General features: G+C 35.4%; 3 protein-coding genes across 9 annotated transcripts; 1 reads left to right on the top strand and 2 right to left on the bottom strand.

Annotated features, from left to right (window-relative positions):
• The first annotated feature begins 1,042 nt into the window (after positions 1-1,042).
• LOC111468261 (zinc finger protein ZAT3-like) lies at positions 1,043-2,195 on the top strand. Its single transcript, XM_023113423.1, has one exon. The coding sequence runs from the start codon at positions 1,163-1,165 to the stop codon at positions 2,051-2,053; it is 891 nt and encodes a 296-aa protein (XP_022969191.1). The 5' UTR covers positions 1,043-1,162; the 3' UTR covers positions 2,054-2,195.
• A 1,371-nt stretch (positions 2,196-3,566) lies between these two features.
• On the bottom strand, positions 3,567-11,492 carry LOC111468115 (pentatricopeptide repeat-containing protein At2g17140). Of its 7 annotated transcripts, none has more exons than XM_023113198.1 (7): positions 8,927-11,492; positions 8,057-8,286; positions 6,185-6,934; positions 5,980-6,058; positions 5,462-5,555; positions 4,221-4,267; positions 3,567-4,037 (listed from the first exon to the last, which is right to left on the bottom strand). In XM_023113198.1, exons 1-2 carry the CDS (start codon positions 11,422-11,424, stop codon positions 8,160-8,162), a joined length of 2,625 nt encoding a protein of 874 aa, XP_022968966.1. In that variant the 5' UTR covers positions 11,425-11,492; the 3' UTR covers positions 3,567-4,037; positions 4,221-4,267; positions 5,462-5,555; positions 5,980-6,058; positions 6,185-6,934; positions 8,057-8,159. The 7 variants fall into 7 exon arrangements, with proteins under 7 accessions (XP_022968966.1, XP_022968967.1, XP_022968965.1 ...); XM_023113199.1 differs by lacking the exon at positions 3,567-4,037 and adding an exon at positions 7,479-7,531 and having other exon boundaries at positions 4,085-4,267; XM_023113197.1 differs by lacking the exon at positions 3,567-4,037 and adding an exon at positions 4,085-4,135 and having other exon boundaries at positions 4,221-4,270.
• A 187-nt stretch (positions 11,493-11,679) lies between these two features.
• Positions 11,680-15,196, bottom strand: LOC111468202 (probable serine/threonine-protein kinase PIX13). Its single transcript, XM_023113343.1, has 7 exons — positions 14,773-15,196; positions 14,571-14,657; positions 13,502-13,812; positions 13,287-13,422; positions 13,078-13,220; positions 12,488-12,611; positions 11,680-12,396 (listed from the first exon to the last, which is right to left on the bottom strand). The coding sequence occupies exons 2-7, from the start codon at positions 14,635-14,637 to the stop codon at positions 11,945-11,947; spliced, it is 1,233 nt and encodes a 410-aa protein (XP_022969111.1). The 5' UTR covers positions 14,638-14,657; positions 14,773-15,196; the 3' UTR covers positions 11,680-11,944.
• Positions 15,197-18,309: the final 3,113 nt, after the last annotated feature.

Below are 18,309 nucleotides of genomic sequence, written 5' to 3'. Positions count from 1 at the left end.
TCCAGTCCGACAAGATAAAGAGTCTCGATCTGTGGGCCTTAGTTTGGATTTTCCCGTACATTCTTGGGAATCCAGGCCCATAATCAAAAATTACCAATTATAATAATAATTATTATTATAATTTGTGATTTGAGGCTCCATATAGCTACATTTATATTCAAGCTATATTGAGCTCATCAAATTAAAATATGCTGGAGACCTCCCCTTATATATTGCACAAAGTTGAGATTAATGCATATATTTAATGAATTCAGCTAAACTTATGGAACTAGTCTAATAATGACTAATAAATATATTTCATTCATAATCTAAAATTTTCTTTGATGAGTTTACCCTACCTTGAATATAAGTGTACAAAGTTTGTGATAGCTTCTTGGCTCTTGTCTTTTTAAGTAGACTTTGAGGTATGAAAATTCTTTGATCGTGGTTCATATCAAAAAGGAAATTGGTTTGAAAACCCATTAGTAAAAAAAAGAAAAAGAAAAAGGAAGTCCAGATGTGATGTCGGGATGGAGTCGTAAGTTAAGAGAGTGTATTATTTAACATTTCTATTTTTTTTTATTTAAACATATGATTATTTTCGATAAAAAGAAAATGCAATTCGATGGTAAATTATTACTTTATTAAACTCGTTAACAAGAACTTGATCTCTTACCGTCAATATATAGACGAAAACCATAAGAATAAGAATATTTTTTGATAGACATTTTTAAATATATGATTATTTTCGGTCTAAAAAAATGCAATTTAATGGTATATTATCACTTTATTAAACTCATTAACAAGGATGATATCTCTTATCGTTAATATATGGACGAAAACCGTAAGATTATTTATATTAAATTAAATAATATAAATATATAATTTTTAGATTATTTTATACGAAAATGAACGGTCAAGATCAAATTTGACCAGATAAGACTGAAGTCAGTTGAAAGAGCGCGAAAAAAAAAAAAGGAAAAAATCTCTCCCCCGTATGATCTGTAACTACCGCAATAACTAACTGATGAAATAAGGAAAGAGGAAGAAAAAAAGCCGCCATGTCTGTGACAGAAGAACCTGTAACCGTCTCACAGCCTTCAAATCCAAAATTCTTCCGCCATTGTTATACTTTCTGTTTTGCTTTCACTTTCAGCTCCCTTTCTTCTCTCTTCTTCCAATCATGAATTCAGATATCAACTCCCTCGCCATTTCCAGTAGTAGCAGCTCTGCCTTGGACCTCGCTATTCCATTTCAACTCGGAATCGTCGAAACTACTTTCGATTCCAAGCGCCGCCATAATCCACGCAAGAAGCGGTCAAGAACTGAAAACGCCTCCACTGCTGTCGTCGGCTCCAAGGCTAAGTATAGAAAGAAGCCGGATCCTACTGCGCCGAAGATCACTCCTCCGTGTAGTGAGTGTGGGAGGAGGTTTTGGTCGGATAAGGCGCTTTTTGGTCATATGAGGTGTCATCCTGAACGACAATGGCGGGGGATTAATCCGCCGGTTAGGTTCCATCGCTCGGTTTCGGTTTCTCCTTTTAGACCTAGAGTTGATTTGGAAGCATCAGCATTTACCGAAGAGGAACAGGACGTCGCTAATTGCTTGTTAGTGCTTGCCGATTGCCCTAGTGCGATCGCTAGGGTTTCCGATTTTCGATTTGAATGCGCGAGTTGTAAGAAAGTGTTTGGATCGCACCAGGCGCTTGGAGGACATAGGGCAAGTCACAAGAATGTGAGAGGCTGTTCCGCCATGGCGAAGAGCGATGAAGAAATAGAAGATGATGCTCTGTTTGGACATTGTGGTCATGATTTGAGCATCAATCTGGAGGATAAAATGTCGATGATTTTAGGAACAGCAGCAGGGCATAAGTGTAGTGTATGTATGAGGGTTTTTGCGAGTGGTCAAGCACTTGGTGGCCATATGAGATGCCATTGGGAGAGAGTGGAGGAGAATGCAGCTACAGAAGAGGGGTTTCTTAACTTGGACTTGAACATGCCTGCCCCTGTTGAAGATGGCTCTTCTTCTTCGTATTCTTCAGGTCTCACTCTGGATCTTAGGTTGGGCCTCTGAAACTAACCTTCATTCTTCTGTGTTAGGCTCTTTATCAAATTTGTTGATATGTTGTAATTTAGGCTTTCGTATATGCTGTAACATTCACATCTGCTTCTGGCTCTATTGGCTACACATTTTAGGTAGACATTTGCAAATTTCTTTCACATAAATTGAGAAGCTGTTTCTCTTTATTAATAAATTACCATGCCTAGCTCTGCAGTTTAGATTTGTGAATGGTTTCTCCATTTTTGTTCATCATGCTTAGCTTTCAGTTAAGATCTGAGTAGGTACCCCATTTTCTTGCTTTTGAGGAGTCTGATTATGAGTTTGCTTTCCATTTTTTATCCGCTGAATGTGGTCAGATTCAAGTTTGCTCTGTATGATGTTCTTCTTGAAGTTTCTTTTGGTTGTAATCCCTTGTATGCTTTCTTTTATACTGTTTGGAAGACTTTATTGTACCACCTTTACTCGTGGTTATTGCACATTATGTACTATGTGAGTGAGGTGTCATTTGGACATGAGTGAGCTTAATGGGAGTCTCTTTTCTACCATTCTTGAGGAGATGTCTCCTAATAGATAGGAATTAAAAATAGTAGATTTTTAGAGTGCTCCAAGATCTTGAGTGACATGAAGTGTGAGATCCCACGTTGATTGGAGAAAGGAACAAGTGCAAGTGAAGACGTTGGGTTCCCGGAAGGGTGGGGGTGGATGGTGAGATCTCATATTGATTGGAGAGGGGAACGAAACATTCTTTATAAAGGTGTGGAAACCTCTTTCTAGCATACCAGTTTTAAAAATCTTGATGGAAAATCGAAAAGGGAAAGCCCAATAATGAGAATATCTACCAGCAGTGGGCTTGGGTGGTTACATGTAGTAAGCCCAAATGGAGAAAACTCGGTTGCATCTAACAGCCCAGGCCCACCACTAGCAAATATTGTTATTTTTGGGAGATTTCCCTTCTAAACTTCCCTTAAATATTTTTAAAATGCGTCTGCTAGAGAGAGATTTTCACATTTTGATAAGGAATGTTTCGTTCTCCTCCTCAACCGATATGAGATCTCACCATTCACCCTCCTTCAAGGCCCAACGTCCTCGTTAGCATTCGTTCCTTTCTCCGAACAACGGGATCTCACATCTTTAGTTAGCTATTAAGCCCTCTTCGTCACTTCCTTTATTACTAGAATAATTTGACCAAAAATCATCCTACTGCCATATGGCTTTCAGATCCACACCAAGGACTTCGAGTTTCAGTCATATAAAGGAACCTTTTCATTTGCTTGATTTGTTGAAGGCAGCCTAAGTATCCAATCCACCTCATGGATTGACCAAAACCATGTCGATAAGAACAATTTAGTTGGTTCACTAAATAGAAATACTCTTCCATCTTCTATTAGCCACTTTCTAAATGAAGAAACTCTTCACATTCTCTAGTTCAGCTACTAGATTTAGGTTCTCGCTGATATCCACTAGATTCAGGATCACTACCGAACATCTTAATTTTTCAATAACTATCAGTTCATAACCTCCCCGTCAATTCAAACTTAAATGTCTTTATCTTGTAGCATTGACATGAACCATATTTATGCAGTGTTCTCCATGGAAATACAATATCAAACAAAGAGTATTTCTAGCACATTGGGTCGAGTCATCATCATTCCATTGTGAAATACTATCCCGCATTTCAAGGAGTGAGTAAGCTTGAATAGTAGAATCTGAAACTCAATCGCTATGCATGCTATATAGTTGATATGATCAAAGTGTCTAGTGCTAGGAAAATTGTAAGAGTCAAATTCCACCGCTAGCAGATATTGATCTTTGGACTTTCCCTTCTAGACTTCCCCTCAATGTTTTAAAAAGCGTCTGTTTGAGAGAGGTTTTCCACGCCTTTATAAGAAATGTTTTGTTCTACTCTTCAATTTCACGAAGGGAAATTGGTCTAAGTTTGTTATTTGGAGGCATATTTTTAACTTCATGAGACAATTCGATTCCCTCTGTCGTTTCCCTTCAATATGAAATAAGATTGGTCGTCCATTTCATCAAGTAAAGAAATAGATGAAGTAATTAGACAATGTTCCATAAAAGATCTACTTTGAGATAATGCTGCAAAAAGTGCAAAAAGTAGAATACAGAGAGTTACTAGTTAGGAAGACAATATTTGTAGCTGAAAGTAAAAGTAAACACTTACGGGTCAGTGTCCAGGTGAAGAGTCATAGAGATGATCCAGCATAATGCCTACTTCCAATTCAAAACACAAAATTAACCAATCGAGTTATTAGAAGACCCAAATTGTAACGACCTAAACCCACGGTTAGCCGATATTATCATCTTTAGGTTTTCTATTTCAAACTTTCCCTCAAGATTTTTAAAACACGTTTGTTAGGGAGAGGTTTCCACACCCTCATAAAAAATGTTTCGTTCCCCTCTCCAACAGATGCGGAATCTCACAAAAATCCTTCCTTCCACAATGCTTTTTTGTCTAATTCCTTTAGTGTCCGGAATCTCACAACCTTACTATTTTTCCACGAAAGATATCAATCAGTATGGTTCTAAAAATCTAGTAAAGGAAGTTGTCAATCCTAATGTTAAAACTTTTTTATCACATTAAATGGAATTAAAGCTTATAATATTGCCTTAGGGCGTACTTAAAACAGATTAAGCCACTATTCTAACAAGAACACTTCAAAAAACTAAGGCTTTTATTAGGATTTTTAGCATATGATACGTTCTCTTTTTACAAAGCTTTTTTGACATATTAGGTTTTTATACTTTTTCTATTATATTGATTTGGTTCATGTATTTATACATATTTGATGGCTAAAGTACTCTGAGATTAGGAAAATTGTTGAATAATTTTACTATTACTCATAGTTCTTAATGTTTATGGAAGGTTGGTAATAAAGGGGAAATAAATTTAATAATTTATAAATTTAATCTTAATATTTGGTTGATGTTTAGTGCAGTTTCTATTTATTGTTATTTCGATTTTTTAATCTTTCCATATCATTGTAATTTATTTAATTATAAATAGGATAACTTTCACAATTATTGAAATTGAACGTCAAATACCAAATTTGAGCATTTATGGAACTTTAGGGAGTCGAAATTGACAAATTATCCAAACGTTGAAATAAACAATAAAAAATTCATTTATTTATTTATTTATTTATTACTATAACCTACAGCTAAATTAATTTTAAAAGAAAAAAAAAAGCATTTGATTTTACCATTAAGGCCGGTAACAAATGGTTGAACTTTGTTCATAAACAGTAGCTGGTGAATTTGGAAGGATTTTCGGACACTAATTAGTTATTTTTGGTTCAATATTCTAAATACTATAGCAACTTAGCAAAAACATAAATAATTAAGTGTTCATAAATTAAGACTCTAAATAAGTTAGTTCATGCTAAGACGAAGAGAAACTCTTACATGAATAGAAGAACGAATGGTTTGAGGCAGGAATCGAACAAAACTACTCCAACATTAGCTTCTACTCCATGATTTCTTCAACTTTTTCATTTTCCTACGAAATAAAAGACTAGTGTTATAAAAATAAAGTCGCAAGAGTTTATGACTAAAATGCACCGCACATTATCATACGTGAAGATATGTTGAGATTTGTTGCATGAATGAAATCCTCAAATTCTAAACAAAGAAAAGAATCGTTTTAAGTGTTTGAGATCAACTAACAATTGAATCTATTACTTAACATTTTGGTGTTATTCATTTTTCCCTCCTCTGACTCTATTCTATGAAATGAGAGTTAGAGATATAATTTAGTTTGCTCTGCAGCTTATATCATTTATAAATTCCCCAACACCATGAGTAATGGTGGTATGAAACTAAACTTATATAATCTTCTTTTTTTAAAAAAAAAATAATTATTATAATTCAAGAGTCTAGTTTCTCGTTTAATATTTTGCTGATGATCAGTTGAATAAGTTTACCTTCACCATTGAGATGCTTTTGTCCCATGCTAGACATCGATTGCAGTACCACTGATGCCTTGATTTAGAAGAGAATAGCCTGGTTAAACAGAAAAAAGTAGTTTGAATATGAACAATATATATATATTTACAACTTTTATTGTATGAGTCCACTAGAATTCTTTCTAAGTTTTTTTTTTCAATCGAGTAATAATGTACTAGCTACCTGGCCATTGTCTGCTCGAACTTCCTGTTTGTGCAGTTTGTCCAACTACTTTGAAAATGATATGGAGGCAACATGGATAACAAGGTGGGCTTCCCAAACGATCAAGAACGTAGGCCATTCTCCAAGGAAACTCCAGCTCGTGATCGACATGGTTGAACATGCTGATGGTGCAATACAGAATGGGCCTTTCTATAAAAGCTTCCCACAGTTGAACTCTCCCAGTTTTACTGAGACTGGCCATTATTCATCCATGAAGATGAGTGACCATCATGAGCAAATCAACCATCAAGCTGAAAGTGGCTCATTCAGCCATGGATCCCCTGCGATATCCCGAACCTCTTCATGTAGTCAGACTTCTGGTCCAGGCAGTCAGAAGAGCGTGTTGGAATGCTAAATAAAACGTGCATTGAAGCAGAATTGTACGACCATGTCAGGAGGAACCAAAGACTCTAAGATCTCACAGCCCCTATCATTTAGCGAACATCCTGATAGTTACCTCCCTTACATGGCGCCCGAACACGAGATGGGGGTGCACTGAAAGTGAAAGCCACTTTTGGTGAAGAAAAAATCAGGTTCATGCACCAAAATTGGGGTCTTCGGGGTTTGCTAGACAATATTACATGAGTCGATATCAAGTATGTCGACAACGATGGGGAATCAGTTCTACTGACATGTGAAACTGTCAAATCTGCCTCTAATGGATTCCTCAGCAGACTTTAGCAAAAGCTTCTTTGGCAGTAGCAGTCCATCCTGAAACCATCACACTTACTATTTTAGAGAACTTATCAGTTGTTTTTCATAACTTAGCAGTTGCTAGTGGTGGGATACTCAGCTGAAGACTAAACTAACACCAAAGTCACTTTTTGTAGCAGAAAAAGAGTCACTTTTATCCTTTTTAGAAGATAAATGACATAGTAGAGAAAATAAATATAATTTATTGGGATGCTTGTAAAAATTTCAGGCTAGGTACGTGTCACATAAGAACGAACTTTTGATCTACCCAGTTGAGGGATTACATGAAAGGCCAGTGGTTCTATGTGAATTTAAACCATTCCCCACCTCCAAAAATCATAAATTTACTTGTCTGAACAACATTTCATAATGAATACCGTATTTTGTGAAGTGCATACGGTGATATTAATGTAATATTTTACATGTCAACGCATAACAACGTGATGGCCACAGTGCATTTATATTTCTTTCATGCTCCGTTTCATATTTGGTGAAGTTCCAAAGTCTACCAACTCAAAAAAATTTACAAGTGTAAATGAAAAAAGAAATGTAGCTTGCTCACCGTTTCTTAGTTTGATGCTCCCTTCCATATTCCATTGTACTAGGCTATAAGATCTAGAAATAACATAACAGATGTGCTCGAGTTTAAAACTTGTAAGCATTCCAAATCATTTGAACGTGGAAAAAATTATTTCCAGTCTACTATCTAATAGCTCTCCAAGCTGACAGAGTAAAGCTACCAAATGGTGCTCGAGTTTCCACTTTCCATAATGCATACAAAAACTCAGTGCTTGTATACTTATTATTCCTTTTCTTCTCTATCAAATGGTATCTATGAATAAAAATTGCATTATCGCTTGAAAATGTATATAACAGACTAAAACTATCAATCAGCCATTATAGCGAAATGAATCTCATTCATTCCTAGTTCTTTCACTACAATTAGAAGTTTGAACCCACCTCCAATTCAAGTCTAATATAGGTAAACCCTTGATTAAATATTAAAGAATAATTGGAAATTATTAATCATGCAGAACCTAAACAACTACATTATTTGCATAGAAAAAAGTTCATCGTTCTCTATCTATCTTCTCATTGTTACGGTACTGAGTTTAAAAAATCCAGAAAAAATGGCTCTACCTGATGTACTGATGTCCTTAAGCACCCTGACTTGAAGATTTGATGCGTCAGCAGGTTTGAGCATATTCCCATATTTGCCTGTTCCTCAAGAACTTTAAAAGCTTTAAGCAACACCATCCCAGCAATCATGTGTACTAAATTTCTGTGGCTGCGAAGTTGATATACTTCCTTGACCCCATCCTTTCAACACACGCTTAAGAGTCTTCTGTGCAATCCCACTGCCATCGTTTCTGTTGAAGTTGTGCAGGTCCAAGCCAAGCACATGACACACATGGAACATAAAATTAAACATTCATTGACCATACAAAAGAAATTAATTTAATGAATAGCCTCACTATTTTAACTATCCTTGGCCAAATGTTCAACTGATTTGATAACTGGAAATTACAATCTACTACTAGAGGTCGTCTCCAGAGGGATTTATCGCTATAGTTAAGGTTGTGACACTAAAAGACCCTCAAAAGATCAACGTACGTGTTTCCATGGAAAAAAAGAACTGCCTAAAAATATACATCATGCAGGGAAAAAGTATATACTTATGATTCTTCAAAAGTTTTATGCAAACACTTCTGGATTATTAGGATAAACAAGTTGCAAGAATCTTAAGGGTAATGAAAATGGTTGCTAAAATCCTATCGATGAACTCATTCAATATTTGGACCAAAATACGTAATAAATATTTAAAATTTAAAATTACCACCAAGTAACTTATATTCCTCTTACTATACATTATGAACAACAGGAAATCAGGAAACACTTCAGTTGAATTTGAATAATGTCAGATAACTAATGTTCTCAACCAAATACTCGATTAAGCAGCATGGAGATAAATAAGAACCATATCAAATATATTTGGAAAAAAAATCATACCTGTGAACTATCTTGTGCCAATCTCTTTCATCATCATTATTTGATCTTCCTCGGATAATCTTATTCTCATGTTGGTTGATATCAGTTTCTGAAGCCATTTCCATCATCTTTTCTGCAAATTCATCGGCTGCATGCTTGTTCCCACTTTTACCTAATCCATCAATCACTGACATGAATGATGCAGGGTCAAACCTATACTGTTTATCCATCATCTTATGAAGAATGAAACTAGCATCATCTAACTTTCCGTCCTTGCAAAGCCTTTCAATTAGGTCCCTGTAAAGAAAATTTTTCAAGGCTAGAGATCTATCTAATGCAGCTTCAAAAAGCTCTTTAGCCTTGGATGTTTCACCTCCAGTTAATAGCTCATTGAACATAAAACTATACAAGGATTCCTTGTGGCCACATAGGCTTAAAGCTATCTCAAATAACTCTTGAGCCGCTCCAAAGTCACAAGCCTTAAAGAAAGCTCCAATCAGAATCCTAAACGTATATATATTAGGAGATATCCCCTTCTGCAGCATTTCATCCAAAAGACTGGTGGCATCTTTCAGTTTCCCACCTTCAGATAGGCAGCTAATAATGTTATTATAAGTGTAAACATTGGGAAAAATCCCTTTTTCTTTCATCTCTTCCATCAACCCATATATTTCAAATATTTGATTTTTAGAACTTAAACCCTGGATCAATGAATTATACGTTCGAAGGCTCTTGTTGCACCCTTTTTTCTCCATTTCCTTGAGTACTCTAAAAGCAGATGACAACTTTCCTTGTTTACAGTAACTATGTATGAAAGTATCAAATATTAGTGAATCAGGAGATAGCTTTTTCCCAATCATCTCCAGAAGCTTCTTTTTTGCTTCGTCAACCCGCCCCGCCTTACATAACCAACTTATTATGGTTGCATATGTGATCGAGTCAGGTAAACACTTCATCCCATTATTGCCAATATCAAAAAGACAAATAAAAGAGTTTCCAAGATTACCAAGAGAAGCGCTTCCATGGGTCCACATGCCACTCACTATTTCAATAGCTTTGTCCAGATTCCCAGATTTACAGAGGCCATTAATCACTGTATTACAAGTTACATTATCCAAACCATAACCTCTTTCATTCATCTTTTGTAGCAACTCTTCAGCCTCTGATGCTTTTCCCTCTTTCCACAGGCTGTGAAGCAGGATATTACAAGTATACATATTGGGAAAACAACCAACCTGTATCATTTCGCGAAGAACATAATTGGATTCAAGTATCTTTCCTCTACAGCAGTATCCATGCAGTAAGGTACTATAAGATACAGTATCTGGAGCTACACCACTATCTCTCATTAGACCTATTATAGATCTTGCATCAGAAAACATTCCATATTTACAAAGTCCATATATCAAAATGTTATAAGAGTAAAGATTGGGTTTTATACTCTTTTCTACCATTTCATTAAGAATTAAACGAGCTTCAAGGAGCTTTCCACTTCTAACCAAACCTAGCAACCATATGTTATAGCTCTCCATGGTCAAATGAGTTTCAGATTTTTTCATAGAATCAAAGAGAGCCTTGGATTCCTCGAACATTCCCTCATTACAAAATCCTTCTAGCATTAAATTATATGTTATTGTATTAGGCTGAGGTAACCCTAACTCTTCATCTATTTGCATATCTCTAAAAATTCTGGAAGCTTCTAAAATTTGCCCGGATTTACAGAGGGCAGCAATTCTGCAATTGAAAGTTACAATATCTGGAGAAAGACCAACCTCTCTCATCCTTTCCACCAATTTCTCAGCCTCCCCAGTCTGACCTTCTCCACAAAGAGAAGATATCACAGTATTGTATGCAACCCTATTGGGAACAGCACCAGAGCTCCTCATCTCGTCCAAAAGTTCAATACCTCGATAATGGAGCCCCGCTCTACAATACCCACGAACCAAAAGTCCAAGACTAAACTCATTAGGGTTACACCCTTTTTCAGACATTTTATCAAACACTTCCCGTGCATTCTCCAAGTACCCCATTTCACAAAGCGCACGTATCAACAGATTAAAAGTATAAGTCTGTGGGTTAACTCCCGCAAAAACCATATCCTTATAAAGCCAAATCACAAAATCAACCCGACTCTCCTTCAAAGAGCATCGTAACAGAAAATTATAGAAAGAAATATCTGGAGGGTCATTAGGAAACCTGTCTCGAAGCGATCGAAACTGAGAAATGGCATTTTCGAAGAGACCCAAATCAGCCAACGCTCGAACGAGTGCAAATCCAGATGGATGAGCAAAATCCCGGTGCTGCGACAAGAGGAGTTGATAAAGGTGATCGATCTGTGGGTGCATTTTTGCAGTGGTGAGGATGCGGGCAATAAGAGGTATAGATTGAAGGGAGGTTTCGAAGAAGGAAGAGGAGGCAGAGATGGGGGAAGAAAGAACTCGCTTGAAGAGAAGCCATGCTAATTCGGGGCTTTTGGAATTCAGGTAAACGGCTTTAGAGAGCATGGCTGCTCGTTCCATTTACAAGCTCTCGCGCGTGTCTGCTGATTCTGCTCCGTTTTGCAATTTCAGTGGGAACGCGCGGGAGGAAGATGATAATATTATTAGAATCAAACCATTTATTAGTTTTTTTAAATGATTTTTATGTTCTATAAAATATTTAATAGATTATTAAAATTTTAACTTAGGTACATACTATACTAAAAATAATCCAATTATGGGACGAGATTTTATAACGAAAGACGTGCCTAAACGCTCTTCATGCTATATCAAGAATAATTCAAATTTTGGCCACTCGATCAAATCGAGGATATATGCATTATTCAATTGAGCTATACATAAATTAGCTACTCTCCACCGTATTTGGTTCGAATCAAAATAATTAAGCTAACATATCACAGAAAATAGGAGCAGCTGAGGCTATCCTAATTCCCAACATCCACAACCTTAGTACTTATCTACATCCTTACAGCACAGAGAACAAACTTCATTCTAACATTCTATAAGAAACGTGCATGAAGAAATGAAGAACAGCTGAAATCTATCTCAACCTGGGTGGTGTTGTTTGATAAGCATGGATTCCTCCATATTGCTTCACGTAAATTGGAGAATTATGGTGAAGAGGCTGATGAGCATTGCAGTTTGATGCCAGACGGGAAGCACGGGTTCTAGGCTCGATTGGTTTCTCATTCGTTTTGATCTGTTCTAAGGTCTCGACGACGTCTTTCATTGGTGGTCGGTTTTTCTGTTCTTTCTCAATACATTGTAGAGCCAGCTGAGCCACTTGGAATGCGGATCTGGATGGATATTTTCCTTCCAACCGAAAGTCCATCACGTTTTTCAGCTTCCTCCTCTCTGATAAGTAAGGTTTTATCCAATCCACCAGGTTTTCTTGCCCGGTTGGACGGTTTTCATCAAGAGCACGTAAACCAGTCAATATCTCAATCAATACAACTCCAAAGCCATATACGTCACTCTTAACGTACAGATGTCCTGTGTCATAAACAAACGTTAACATGAAATCTCTTAGGTGATAACAGGCTCCAGTTCTTAGACAGTCAATATGGAAAGGTTTTTATCCTACCCGTGGTAACGTACTCGGGAGCAGCATAACCATGAGTGCCCATAACTCGAGTCGTCAGATGAGATTTACTTTCTGAAGGACCCAATTTTGCCAAGCCAAAGTCAGATAACTTTGCTGTATATGACTGCAGGTAAAGGCAGATTCGGTTAGGAGACGACGATCACAAGAAAGGTTGTAACATTTGTAATAGCCCAAGTCCACCGCTAGTAGATATTGTTCTCTTTGAGTTTCCCCTTCCGGGCTTTCCCTCAAAGTTTTTATAACACGTCTACTAGGGAGAGGTTTTCACACTCTTATAAAGAATGCTCCACTCCCCTCTCCAACCGATGTGGGATCTCACAATCCACCTTCTTTCGGGGCCCATCGTCCCATTGTGAGATCCCACATCGGTTGTAGAGTAGAATGAAACATTATATATAAGGGTGTGGAAACCTCTCTCTAGTAGACACGTTTTAAAAACTATAAGCGGAAGCCCGGAAAGAAAAGCCCAAAAAAAAACAATATCTTTTAACGGTGGGCTTGGACTGTTACAAACGTCGTCGACAAAAGTTCAAAAATAACTAAAAGGCTCATAATAAACAGAACTTTACCCCATCAAGCAGAATATTAGAAGCCTTGAAATCTCTATAAATTACTTGATTATCCGATGCATGCAAGAAGGCCAGCCCTTGGGCTGCACCAATGGCGATCTTAAGCCGAGTATCCCATTCTAATGGTGTAACTGCTGAGCCCCCTGCATTTCAGAGAAAGATGAGAACACTAACAATTATAGCATAATATCATCCATTAGTTTCCTTACTTCCAAATAGATGATTCTCCAAGCTTCCTTTTTGCATGAACTCATAAGTAAGAAGCAACTCATGATCTTCCCAACAGTAACCCAACAGCTTCACTAAGTTTGGGTGAGAAAGGCTTCCCAAGAAGCCCACTTCTGACTGCACAACCAACCAGACAAGGTCATTATATGTCAATGGTTCACCCAAAGAGGCTTAGCTCATCCTAAGGCAAAGTTACCTGCCACTCCTCAATTCCTTGTAAGCTATCAGATTTCAACTTTTTGACCGCAATAACCATCGGATTTCCCTTCCTTCCATGGCCCTTCTCTTCAAGCCAACCTTTATAAACCTTGCCGAAGCCTCCTTCACCAAGCAATGCATCGGCTCTGAAGTTTTTGGTTGCAGCTCTGAGCTCTGCCAAGCTATGCTCCCTCAAGTTTGGAGAGAGCAAAATCTGGCCATGTAGACAAGCTTCATCTCCACTTGCTGCCGAGAACTGACTGTTCTTCGAGATGTTGCTCACGGTCGATGCTGTTGCCTGGGATACCACTGTTATAGCCACAGATTTAAATCATAAACAATACATCGTTATTGTTGAACACAACTCTTTGTGGGAAACACTCGCACTTTTTATTAACATCAATCGATAAGAGATTATAAGACAATTTGTAGAATACTACTGCACTTGGTGCTTTGTATTTCTTGGGATGAAAATCTAGGTAGGGTGAAGGGGTATGTATAGTAGATCCTAGACAATTTATTCCTAAAATTTCTCTGACTTTTATTCCCAAAATACTTGAATCATTTTCCGAAAATAAATATCATACAATTATTGAGTTTTAACCCTATTGAGCTAATGATGATATTTTAACAATTACGAAAAATTTGATTTATGTCTCGTGGATCACACCTACCAAGAAAAATTATTTTGTATTTTGTTTTTGTTTGACCTATAATCATATATGAACTCGACCGTATAAATTTAGTAACACTTTTCCCACCGGATCTATGGCAAGAAAGGGATAATCTGGAGCTTAGAGTTATCAATTATATCCTTTATAGAAATATCTGCTCGTAGCTCTTAGCCTCAGATCAAAATTCAAAGGAAAAACCAGCCAGAGATTCAAAAGTAAGCTAGGAAACTCCAAACAGATAAACAAATAGCCGATCAAAGAACTCCAATTCTAAAGGGGGAAATTATTAGGGCAAAACTTGCGGATTTTAAGCACAAACTTTGAAATAGAACTAAATTTCAGCAACAAAGTTCAAGATAATGAAGTGATATAAGAGAAAATCTGATGAATTACCTGAACTGAGATGTCCAGTGGTAGTAGGGGTATGATTATCAACTGGAGAACCCCAACAAATCCCCATTTATCTCTCTCTATCTCTTCCTGTGGAGCACAAAAATGAAGAAGATGAAGAAGATGATTAAGGGAAGCCTTTATGAAATTAACTAAAAGCAATCCAGACTTCTTAGTCAATGCTTCATTTCTCTCGAATCCCCACCTGTACATGTTTTGACCAATTAATTCAGAAACCTCTCGATCAACGTCACAAATATAATCCGAAGAATGGGGATCTTAGGGCAAATACGATGGAAATATCAGCAGCGATGAATGGCCATTGCGGTGGAAACACAGGGGAGTGGAAAAAATTGGGATTAATTGAAGATTGAACGGTTTTACCAGGAAGATTGAACGGTTTTACCAGGAAGATTGAACGAGTCGCAGAACTGAAAATTTGGTGGAAACTGAAGAAGATGATAACAGACTGAAAATCTGTCGGTTTGTTTATAGTCAACTGCCGTGCATGATGGTTGCTTGGTTTCAATCTATCTAGCTATGTGCAGAATTGAATTCAAAGATAACGAAAGGGGACGGAGAATTGAAAAGTAGAGATGTTGGGGTCGAGGTCTTATATGGGGTAGCCGTTTTCCGCCATTATTGGAGGCCACGTCTTGCAGTCGTACAGTCGATGGGAGAGGAGAACTCGAGAGGTAAATTATTAGATCCCTCTCTCACTTGCAGAGGAAAATTAAGTACGATGAGATTGACGGCTATACGTAACGGGTCAAAGCTTCGGTGTGGAAATCTCTACGAGTGGTGGGCTTGAACTGTTACAAATAATATCAAAGCTAGACACCGAGCGATGTGCCAGCAAGGACACTGAGCCCAAAGGGTGGATTGTGAGATCTCAACCGGCATTCCTCGGTGTGGAAATCTCTCACCATCAGACTGCATTTAAAAACTGTAAGGCTGACAGTGATACGTAATGAGTCAAACCGGACAATATTTTATAGTGGTGAATTTGGGCTGTTACAAATAGTATCAAAGCAAGTCATAAAACGGTGCGTGGTAGGAGTAAGACTAAACCCTCTTCGTAATAGACACATTTTAAAACTGTGAGGCTGACAGTGATACGTAACGAGTAAAAGCAGACAATATCTACCAACAGCGGGCTTAGGTTGCTACAAGGGAACTCAAGTCTCATTTCTATTTTTTCGCCCCGCTTCCTTGGACCTTATGTGAGTTTCTCCTTCGCCAACCAAACATAATTCGTGCAGGATCTAAGCTTATTCGACCACATACTTCGAATGTACGTGCATGTTCAATCATTTACAGATATAGTTGACTTGCGTCATGGCTAGGTCAAGTTTTTAGGCTCGACCTTGCCTCTACTTCAAGCTAACGTTACTCATATACAACGTCGCATCTAGTTGTATTGTGACACTTGTCTACCTTGATACTCGTGTGATTGAACGAGCGCCACTTAAGAATCGTCACCATGGTGAGGTCCTAACCTACTATGTTTTTTTTAATATAGTCATGACATTTTTTCTATTTAAACTAATTAAATGGGTCATTAAATTTGAGAGTCGTATTAAATAAATTAAATTTAATAATATATATATATATATATATTTATTTATTTATTTATTTATCTATGAATAAGCGGACAAGATGAAGCCACCCACGTCATAATTTAATTATAATTTAATTAAAATGACAGCCAAATTACTCATACAAAATTAGTAAGAAATATTCTTGAAATGTCTAATTATTCTTAAATATCCATTTTGGTTAATAATTTTAAAAAAATATTAACCATTTTTATTTACATTTTATTTTTCCATTAAAATAGTGTAGTTTTAATCCTTAAATTGCTGAGTTTAAAATTATTTTAATATATTTTTTATTCAATTATTGTTTGTCCATAGAGAATTGAATTATAAAATAATATTTAGGAAGCTATTTATTAAAAAATAATAATTTAAAAAGATTTCCTACTCAACTTTGTCTTCTCACATTCAGACATTAAATGCTAAATTTAATAAAATAAATAATGTGTCAACGTTAGCCTAATTTAATTAATTAAATATTATTTATATTTTGGAAAGTCGTGAATCAGAAACCTTCCACTCTTTTATTTTAAAATTATTTACTTAATATAAAGAAAAAAAAAGGACAAGTTATATGTGTGATTTTTAAGGTTTAAATAATATAAATATAATTTATTTTTGTATTTTACCTTAAAAAAAAGTATTCTTAAATTTTCAAAAATTTAAATGTTGCTCTTAAATTTAAAAATGTTTTAAAATATGGGTAAAATTTTAAAATAATTAAAAAATAAATGTATTATTAGTTTGGGATAGAAACCGTTATTATTTTATTTTTTTTTAGTTGTGCTTTGAGATGTTTATGTTTAGTTTCTAATATTGTTTTGGATATGTTTTAGACTTGGAACGGAGAGACTATATTTTATTATTTGAAAAATAAAAGGGTAAAATTGATCTTCGCCACGTGTACCCCTAACAAAGAAAATTAAAAAATATATATTATTTTCATTATTTTATGATAGTTTAATTATAATTCTTTGCTATTAAAACAAATATGACACGAGTATAAATATAAGAATAATAAAATCAAAATAAAATGTCTATTTCTACCTTAGAACAAAAGACAATTAATTAGTTGTCGATAATTTTTAATCATGAAGAGAGGGCAAAGAAGGAATTTCTTAATTTTAAATAATTATTATATATTATTGATTTTTAAAAATTAAAAGTTTTATTAATACTTTTTAACATTTTTTTAAAAGTACCAGAATACCCTTATCTTCGTCCATCCATACCTTATAGATTAATTTATTTTTTTAATATTAAATTTAAAAATTTATTAATATTTTTAAAAGGAAAGAAATTTAAACATATCATTTATGATAATAATAAACTACAAGAAGACAAAGGTAGAAGAAATAAATTAGATTTAGTTTTATTTGAACATAAATTTAAAGGTCATGCACATAAATATTTTTATTTGAATATTTAAATATATTTTTTTTAATTCTTAAATTTATACCTAAAAGAAAGAAACAAATGTTAAAAAATAAAATTTCTCAATTTTTAAATTTATACATAAAAGAAAGAAACAAGTCTCGTGTCCGACCACTACTGACTGGCTTATCGACAAGGAAGAGTCAGGTAGTGAAGCTAGCTTCTGAAAAATTATCAGATTACTCACAAAATCAATTTTGTTTACATCAACGGTCGTATATTAACGTGAATAACATTGTAAATAACATATCTTTTTATGTTACCTAAAAATAACGTTAGGGCGTTCAACACTAAAGTTCAAAACTTTAGTGTCTCTTTCATCCAACTTTTCAAATGTAACAAAACACTTCATTCAATGCTCAGTTTTGTTTACCTAATTGTTCAAATATTTTAAAAACGTATAAATCATTCAAATAAAATTTATTTACTTATAATTCCTAACCGAGATTCTATTTAAATAATAATATTTATGATTAAGCAGCTCGATAAAATACATTATTACCATAGTATTTCATTAAGTAATCTTATTATCCACTCGAACAAAGTTAAAGTAATAAAGACATTAATAAACATCTTAAAAATCGATAATTCAATCCTCAAACAAACAGGCTATGTCACAACCAACAAACCATACAAGATCAACCAAATCGTGCCATTCCCTGAGATTATTTGAAGATGAGAAACAGAAAATAAACAATATATATAAATAT

Source organism: Cucurbita maxima, unplaced genomic scaffold (assembly GCF_002738345.1).
Source record: "Cucurbita maxima cultivar Rimu unplaced genomic scaffold, Cmax_1.0 Cma_Scf00036, whole genome shotgun sequence".
NCBI lineage: Eukaryota > Viridiplantae > Streptophyta > Magnoliopsida > Cucurbitales > Cucurbitaceae > Cucurbita > Cucurbita maxima.
This window is presented reverse-complemented; position numbering and strand designations above follow the sequence as displayed.